General features: G+C 49.6%; 1 protein-coding gene across 1 annotated transcript; it reads right to left on the bottom strand.

Annotated features, from left to right (window-relative positions):
• Positions 1-5,515: 5,515 nt before the first annotated feature.
• LOC114784559 (probable phosphatase phospho1) lies at positions 5,516-8,017 on the bottom strand. The gene is made up of 2 exons (XM_028970046.1): positions 7,896-8,017; positions 5,516-6,542 (listed from the first exon to the last, which is right to left on the bottom strand). Exon 2 carries the CDS (start codon positions 6,513-6,515, stop codon positions 5,763-5,765), a length of 753 nt encoding a protein of 250 aa, XP_028825879.1. The 5' UTR covers positions 6,516-6,542; positions 7,896-8,017; the 3' UTR covers positions 5,516-5,762.
• Between the last annotated feature and the right edge of the window lie 1,277 nt (positions 8,018-9,294).

Genomic DNA, 9,294 nt, shown 5'->3' with positions numbered 1-9,294 from the left:
TCATTCCACGCTGGTTCCATTGTTCTTTCGGAAGGTCACTCTTCTGTTGCTTGTGGCCACGCAGCTTTAATTCAGTCGGACGGACGTCTTTGTAATTCAGAGATCATCCTTGGGTCAAATCTGGCGTGTGTCGACACCAGCAAGGCTGAGATGGTGAGGAGAAGATGCATATTACATGCACGTAATATAACGTGTTGTCATCTACGGTTTTACCGGTCACATGCGCCGTTAATATTAGTAACATTTAGGGCCGTCGATGGATTAAAACATTTTTGCAAAGAATAATCGATTGATTCTTAAGTAATAAGCGAGCTGTAATGTAATAATATTATACAGGATGGGCCATTTATATGGATCCACCTTAATAAAACGGGAATGGTTGGTGATATTAACGTCCTGTTTGTGGCACATTAGTATATGTGAGGGGGGGGACTTTTCAAGATGGGTGGTGACCATAGTGGCCATTTTGAAGTCGGTCATCTTGGATCCAACTTTTGTTTTTTCAATAGGAAGAGGGTCATGTGACACATCAAATTTATTGGAAGAAAACAATGGTGTGTTTGGCTTTAACGTAACTTTATTCTTTCATGAGTAATTTACAAGTTTCTGACCACTTATAAAATGTGTTCAATGTGCTGCCCATTGTGTTGGATTGTCAAGGTGTATCCATATAAATGGCCCACCCTGTATAACTACTACAGAGACAAGTGTGGGACGCACGTCCCATTCACTTTGATACGCTGCTAAACTGAATTAGTGGGTCGCCTTTCTTGGGGCAGAAAGTTAAAAAAGTATCGAAATTTCCAAGCCAATCACATGCATTTATCTTGTCTTTAATATCTTGGCTGTGTGCTTCGGATCGTGGCCCTGATAGAAGATGAGCCGTTGAGGTGCAGGTAAATTCCTGCAGTCATCTTCTCCTCCATCCTGAGCAGTCTCCCAGGTCCTACATCTGAGAACCATCCCCCCACAGCATGATGCTGCCACCACCATGCTTCACTGTAGGGATGGTACTGACCTGGTGATGAGCGGTGCCTGCTTTCCTGCCATTCGTACCAAATCCCAGAGAATTTTGTTTCCCACGGTCCTTCACTAAGGCGTGACGTCCGTCTGGCCACTCGACCATACAGACCTGATTGGGTAACACACTCGACTATGAACCAGAAGATCCAGGTTCAAATCCCACTTACTACCATCGTGTCCCTGAGCAAGACACTTAACCCTGAGTGTCTCCAGGGGGGGACTGTCCCTGTAACTACTGAGTGTAAAAGTCGCTCTGTATAAGGGCATCTGGTAAATGCCGTAAATGTAACTGTTGCTGGATCCACCAACCATGTAAGAAACCAACAGTTTTTGACCTTCTTCTTTTAAACGTTTCTCTTTGTTTAAACAACCACGTCTGATCAGGCACGTTCCTCTCGCTCACCTTCGTTTCCCACCTCTCCGCCCACTTATCCTCAAATTTACCCAGCATCCCTGTCAATAAGCCCCGCCCCAAGCTGAAGCGCGTTGAGAGCGGGGCTGGGGAGGCGCGCCGCCGGAGGAGGAAGCGCTTAGAGGCCAATCAGCATGAGAGCGTTTTGGCACAGGAAGCTGGGAGCGCTAATTCAAAGTGACCTCCTCCAAGGCCCATGTCCCCGTGACTGAGTTATCTCCATCCAGCGCTCCAGTAATTGAATGGGCGGGAAATCAATGGCGCTGCGTGGAAGCGGTGGGGAGAGTGCAGTGCGCCGCGGTTTGGGGGTGGCCCTGCCCCGCAGAGACAGTTTGTCATCATTTCTTCAGAGCTCTAATCAAATTTCCCTCCCCTTGTATCTGCTGAGGTCACACGCAATTGATTTCAGCAGCGCACCCATTAGGCCCTGACGGACACGGGCACATCTGCATTTCCAGTCCCTGCTGCCGAAATGAAACCAGATGAAATCAATCCCACCCGCTGCCGGGCCTCGCGGGCGGGGCAGGAGGAGGAGGAGAGACCGGCCACTCGTGACCCCGTGGGCTCAGCGAGTCGACCGGGGGCAAAGTCAGGAGTCACTGTTACGCAGGCCGAGGACGGGAGGGCGTCTGTCTGAGCGAAGGTGCTGGAGATGGGAGGAGATCCAAACTGACACTTCATTTGGCCTGTACGCTCTCTCTCTCTCTCTCTCTCTCTCTCTCTCTGTATTCCGGCGCATCTTTAAAAAAAGAGAATCTTAATTTAATTTAATTAAAGATTAAGAATTTAAAGAATTTAATTCTGTCCTAAACAAGTATTGATTAAAGAAAAAAAACGTGAATTGATCACTGGTAATATTCTAATGCAGTTCTTTAAAAAAAAAATAAAGACAAGTACACACATTTAAATTAAACGTCCCATTTGTGCCATTGGTGCACACAACATTACGTTTCGAATGAGATGTCAATTTTCCCAAATCTTCCCAAACAGGAGTTCCGTTTTTGTAGAATTCCAACACAGAAAAAAATCAACTCTATCAACATTTCACATATTCAGCGTATTCAGCACAGCAGCACATACAGTACAGTCCAAAAGTCTGGACACCTTCTCATTCAACGTGTTTTCGTTATTTGCATGACCATTTACGTTGGTAGATTCTTATGTACTTAACAAAAAGTGGAGACCTGGCCTCCACAGTCACCGGACCTGAACCCAGTCCAGATGGTTTGGGGTGAGCTGGACCAACAAGTGCTAAACACCTCTGGGAACTCCTTCAAGACTGTTGGAGAAGCATTTCAGGTGACGACCTCTTGAAGCTCATCGAGAGAATGCCAAGAGTGTGTAAAGCAGTAATCAGAGCAAAGAAACTAGAATATAAAACATGTTTTCACTTATTTCACCTTTTTTTGTTAAGTACAGAACTCCACATGTGTTCATTCATAGTTTTGATGCCTTCAGTGAGAATCTACCAACGTAAATGGTCATGAAGATAAAGAACACACGTAGAATGAGAAGGTGTCCAAACTTTTGGCCTGTACTGTACGAATAAAATGTATAAAGCAGTACGTTCAGGAAGTTCCCTGTTCTTTGTGCAAATGAAATGTCTGTATTGAGAGGAAGAGTTCTGCACTGTGTGTTTCTTTGTGTGTGTCTGGACAGCTCCATCTCAGGAGACCCCTCCGCCCAGGGCGTGAACAGGGAGTGACGAGAGGGGTAAGCCAGCAGAAGTGTCACCAGACCGCCCGCGGCATAGAAGAGGAAGTCCGTTCACGTTCTTCCATGACGTTGCATAACCAGCTTGGTAGAAAAACAGGGAGCTGCATCCCGTCAATTATCATTCCTCAGGTCTGCCGCGGTCTTGTTAAACTTCGTCACGTCTGGCCCACCTCCTCCAGCGGTCAAAAGTGTCTGCAAGTCTCAGTCCCCTCACGTTAGTCCCAAAAACGGCATCATTGCTTACAATAATGTAATAATGACGACCTACGAAGAGGCGCGTGTATTATCACTTCTGGCAGGAAACAAGTTCATTTAAGCCGTGGCGTAAAATTAGACGGAGACCTGCATTTCTGACGCTCACGGAACCTTAGCGCCCCTCGGTGGCTAAAACAGGACATTACACATACGGCTGGGCATGAGAACAAAGGTTCATTTACATTTACATTTACAGCATTTACCAGACGCCCTTATCCAGAGCGACTTACAGTAAGTAGCTACAGGGACAGTTTTCCCTGGAGCAACTTAGGGTTAAGTGTCTTGCTCAGGGACACAATAGTAGTAAGTGGGTCTTCTGGTTCATAGGCGAAGGTTCGAGCAATCACAGCTTCCATACTAAGAAGAAATGTCACTTTAATGGTGACGGGGACATGCGTATTTAGCCATCTGCTTCGAGGTTCTTATACCGTCCTATCTACTGTGTGGGTCTCAAGGCCAGTGGACATATTGTTTATTAGAGCTTGGCCTGAAAAACAAGGAGAAGCGAGAGAAAAGAGCAGAAAAATTATATACAAATAATATAGAAAATCATGCGCAATCCTCCTATTTTGACCTAATATCCTGCTTGTAATGGCTTTAAATCTCTAATTCACTGATGCAGGAACCATTCCCATTCAAACTGCATTAACAGGAACCTCTGGGGAGCGCGTTCATGCGACCGAGTGGCCAAAAGATGGCGTCGTTTACAACTCCAATCCCCCCGGCCGCCTTTTCAGGGTAATGAAGCCCAACATTTACACAAATGCACCCGGACATGCCTGCACACCACTAAAGAATCCAAATTCTAATGCGGCGACGGATACCAAGCTGCTCCCTGCTCACCCGAATCACCAATGCCCCCTAATCCCTGGACAAATTCCTCCTCTGGACAGAAATCACGATACTGAGCCAAGTTTTACAATGATCACGCAGAACTTTATTAGATAATCATCTAGACCGCAAGTCATGAACTGGTTCAGGTCTCGCGTGTTAAATAGTTAAATACGTATACGTTACAAGACGTTTCGAGCTTATGTTGGTGCCTTTTCGTAATGATAATTAAAGAAACAACAGAGCAGAACGAGTCAACGTTCTCAGGCAGTACGGAACACATTCCCTGAATTATCACACCCCCATCACTGAATGCATATATGTTCCGAGCTGATTTGCATATGTATACACACGCACGCACGCGTATTAATATTATTCTGGTCGGCGTTGAGGAGAAACGTCAGTCTTCACAGTGTTCACAAACACTGCAAACGCTTAACATGATGCGTGCAGAGCCTGGGGCGGGGGTCAAAGGTTAACATGATGAAATGCTAAACAGCAAGTGAGAGACGGGCGACGCGGGGTCTGTTCTTTGGCTGGGCGTGGTCTTATTCCAGAGGGGTGTGGCAAACAGCCATTATCTGCGGAAAGTGCTGGTGCGTGCGGGCATAGATACCGTCGACACCCATCACCGTGGGCGATGGAAAAAGAGGTTCTCATGGCAACTGGCCTCTAACGTACCTGCATGAGCGCACAGTGATAATCGTGCATCGTCCTTTACGGTCCCTGATAGCTGCAGTGCAAAACACCATTTCGTGCAACCAAATCCATCTGCATGAGTAGAGTACCGTGTTCCCTTTCATCCGATCGGAGTATTACTCTAATTACTACAACTAATTTACAGTGGGCGTGTTCACCAGCACCACTTCACACACAGTACCGGCCAAAAGTCTGGACACACCTTCTCATTCATGACCATTTACGTTGGTAGATTCTCACTGAAGGCATCAGAACTATGAATGAACACATGTGGAGTTCTGGACTTAACAAAAAGTGGAGACCTGACCTCCACAGTCACCGGACCTGAACCCAGTCCAGATGGTTTGGGGTGAGCTGGACCAACAAGTGCTAAACACCTCTGGGAACTCCTTCAAGACTGTTGGAGAAGCATTTCAGGTGACGACCTCTTGAAGCTCATCGAGAGAATGCCAAGAGTGTGTAAAGCAGTAATCAGAGCAAAGAAACTAGAATATAAAACATGTTTTCACTTATTTCACCTTTTTTTGTTAAGTACAGAACTCCACATGTGTTCATTCATAGTTTTGATGCCTTCAGTGAGAATCTACCAACGTAAATGGTCGTGAAGATGAAGAAAACACGTTGAATGAGAAGGTGTCTCCAGACGTTTGGCCTGTACTGTACTTTAACTAAGCAGCTTGTCAGCTTGCACTCAGTTTGCATAGAATACAGAGAAGAACTCCGGCGCTGAGAACAACGAACGTTTTTAAACTACTAATCTGTTGGAGACATTTCTATGTTCCCGTGTACGATTTTATCCGATCGTTGACCCAGACACTCCCGGCCTTCATCTGTCCTCCACGAACTTCCTCAGGCAGTCCACCACGTCCTCCCCGCTGGCCCATGGCACGACGGAAGCCTTGAAGGCACCGGGCCGCATGTCCACCAGCATCCGGTGCATGGGAAAGTCCCTGCGGGCCAGCGCCGTGTCCTGCTCGCGCAGCACCAAGGACGGGCAGACGTCGTTGGCCCCGTCCCCGATGTAGAAGACCCTCTGGAAGTCCCCTCCCCGCTCTCGAAGGCGACGGAGCAGGTACTCCTGCAGGACGAGCTGCTTGCACATGTTCTCCGGGCACCGCGGGCAGCCGTGCGAGTGGAAGGGCAGCAGCGCCAGGCGGCCGTCGGCGTCGAAGCTGGCGGGGTTGGTGAAGACCTCCAGGAAGAGCTGCCGGGCCCCGGCCCTCTGCAGCCAGGCCTCGATGAAGTACGTGTTGGCGTCGGAGAGGACCACGCACTCGAAGTCGCGGCGGTGCGAGCGCAGGAAGTCGAGCAGCGCCGGGAGGCCGGGCGTGGCCGGGATCCGCTCCACCTCCCGCCGGATGGACTCCTCGGTCACGCCCTGCTCCCACAGGTACGCCAGGATGCGCTGCATGTGCTCGTTGTAGCGGCCCGGCCGGAACGCGGCGCGGAGCCAGGCGGGGAGGGCCTGGCCCGGCGCGGCTCGGACCACCGCGTCGTCGCTGCTCTCGCTCACCATGGTCTCGTCGAAGTCGAACAGCACCAGGAAGCGAGCGCTTTGCGGCGGGGACATCTCTGCCATTTCCCCCGCGGAGCGGACGTCCTCCTGCTTTATAAAAACCGTAAAGCACTTGATCAGGCAGGAAATGAACTGGCATCTGGTTCTGGCCGCCCACCACACCGCCGCGCCTCTGGAGGGACGCGGCACGGTCAACGCGTCCCACAGACATGCGGCTGAACTTGGAGGCCAAGTTCTCCGTTTTCATGGACCCCAGACAAAAATCCATTTTTAACGCCATTCACACTTATCCAGTAGTTACAGGGACAGTTCCCCCCAGGAGACACTCAGGGTTAAGTGTCCTGCTCAGGGACACGATGGAAGTAAGTGGGGTTTGAACCTGTGTCTTCTGGTTCATAGGCTAGTGTGCTACCCGCTAGGCTACTACCAGCCCATATGTGACTTATATGTGACTGTGAGGCCTAGATATGAAACTAATTTGCTCCAACACAGTCTCCTGGGGACTATTAAGGGCAGCGGTGGTCTAGCGGTCAATGAAGCGGCCCCGTAATCAGAAGGTTGCCGGTTCGAACCCCCGAACTGCCACCGAGGTCCCCTTGATGAAGGTCCCGTCCCCACACACTGCTCCCCGGGCGCCTGTCATGGTGCCCACTGCTCACCAAGGGTGATGGTTAAACACAGAGGACACGTTTCACCGTGTCACAGTGTGCTGTGCTGAGCCTCAGTCACAATGACAAACACTTCCGCTTATCAGAGATACACTGATGTCACGTTGGCAGCATTTACTCACTGGCGTAGTAATATTCTCGAGTAGCCACGTGAAACATATCAGAGGTTTGACCACAGGCATTTTATTAATATAGCATCATTTTATTAATATGTAAAAAAAATAATTAACGCTACAGAGAAATAATTCAGTGATATATCCTTACACATAACTGGGTTATTATTACACTAAATTCGGAGTATAAGGTGTAAACATATTACTCTAACAGTGTGAATAAGGTTAACATTTCACACTGAATTGAGTCGAATTAAAATTTTACTCCGACCAAGTGTCCGTTTATTACTGCGTAATTTTATTATAAGGCTTCATGTTGAGAGTGTAAGTGGGATTTTACCCACGTGACGATATTCCAGGTTATGAATTGCAGGGAATTTGAACGTCTGCGGTTTAACTTGCCGTGAAATAACGGAACGGAACCAGAAGTTCAGTCCGGACGCATTTCTGATCCTGCGTCCTGCGCGACAATGGTGGCCGGCGGCGTGACGTCACCCGCGGCGTTATTATAGGGAGCGGGACACTGCGGCTTTTCTTCTCCTCTCCGCGGCTCCACGGGGCTTACCGCGCTGTCGCGGTGTTCGCGACACGCGTGGGACAAAAGGCAGCGCGTTTTTGTCCCGGAATTATTCACCACGGACCGCGGGGAAGCGGCGGCTTACCGGTCGGCGCGGTCCTGGCGGGGGTCCGAGCGTCCGCGACGGGACGGGACGGGAGGGCGAGGCCGGCCGGCCGGACCGAGTCCGCCCACCGAGCCCGTCAAAGGCGAGGGGGCGACCGGCGCGGTGACGTCACGGCCGCAGCGCCGGGGGAGGGGCCGCGTCTGATGGAATTCCGCACAGTTTAAACGTGAAGAAGGAGCAGAGCGCATCAGCGGGGTCCCCCTGTCTCATCCAGAGGACACAAAAACATCTTCCATTTCCATTTACTGCATTTACCAGACGCCCTTATCCAGAGCGACTTACAGTCAGTAGTGACAGGGACAGTCCCCCCCTGGAGACACTCAGGGTTAAGTGTCCTGCTCAGGGACACGATGGTAGCAAGTGGGGTTTGAACCTGGGTCTTCTGGTTCACAGTCGAGTGTGTTACCCACTAGGCTAATACCACCCTGCCACCATCTTCCTGGTCCCATCTCTCAGCACCCCTGTCTCATCCAGAGGACACCTCTTCCACAAATACGCCTTCTACATTTCACACTCAAATATCCTACTAGTATCCTAGTGGGTGAGACACTCGCCTATGAACCAGAAGACCCAGGTTCAAATCCCACTTACTACCATCGTGTCCCTGAGCAGGACACTTAACCCTGAGTGTCTCCAGGGCGAGACTGTCCCTGTAACTACTGACTGTAAGTCGCTCTGGATAAGGGCGTCTGGTAAATGCTGTAAATGTAAATGTGAATATCCGGCCACCACCTCCTCAGCGCCTTATATAATGCTGGGCTGAAGCTTTTACCGTTATTTTCATTTCACCGTCATTTTTCTTTAATTGATAAGACAAAAAAAATGAATTCTTGACAAGTGCGTCAATAAAAAAGAAGTGGTTTAAAAAAAAAACGAGCAAGGAGAAGCCGGCAGACGTTTCTTTAATTCGCTCAAATTCTTCTCTTAGACATGTTTACACCACAAGAAAGGTCAAAGGTCACGCGGTCTCCTCTATCTCTAAACACTGATAGCAAACACAGAACAGAACAGAGCGGAGAGAGAGAGACACACACACACACACACATCGTTCGACCCCCTTTCATCACCGGACCGAGCGCCAGAACCGGCCAGTGGCGCGACCTTGTCCCTCCAGAGGTCACTTTTTAATCACGCTGCGCCAACAAAAGGCCCATTTATCAAGCGTCGCCGACGGGAGGGAGATTATCCGTCCGCCGCTAATCATGATCTCGAGTTGACTAAGAGCAGCCAAAGAGCAGCCACGACCGGTCCAGCTGATCAGCCCTTTCTCCCGCATTGTCCTCCCGGCCATAAAGTAACGTAACCCAAGACGGCGCGGCTGTCCCTCTTGGACTTGGACCCCGGCTCTCAAAATAGAGAACAGCATTTGTCAGGCGCT

The sequence above is a fragment of the Denticeps clupeoides genome, chromosome 2 (genome assembly GCF_900700375.1).
Source record: "Denticeps clupeoides chromosome 2, fDenClu1.1, whole genome shotgun sequence".
Classification (NCBI taxonomy): domain Eukaryota; kingdom Metazoa; phylum Chordata; class Actinopteri; order Clupeiformes; family Denticipitidae; genus Denticeps; species Denticeps clupeoides.
This window is presented reverse-complemented; position numbering and strand designations above follow the sequence as displayed.

What these genes read in the sequence shown, in the direction of transcription:
- LOC114784559 (XM_028970046.1), bottom strand. Translation starts at nt 6,515, where the DNA reads ATGGCAGAGATGTCCCCGCCGCAAAGCGCTCGCTTCCTGGTGCTGTTC.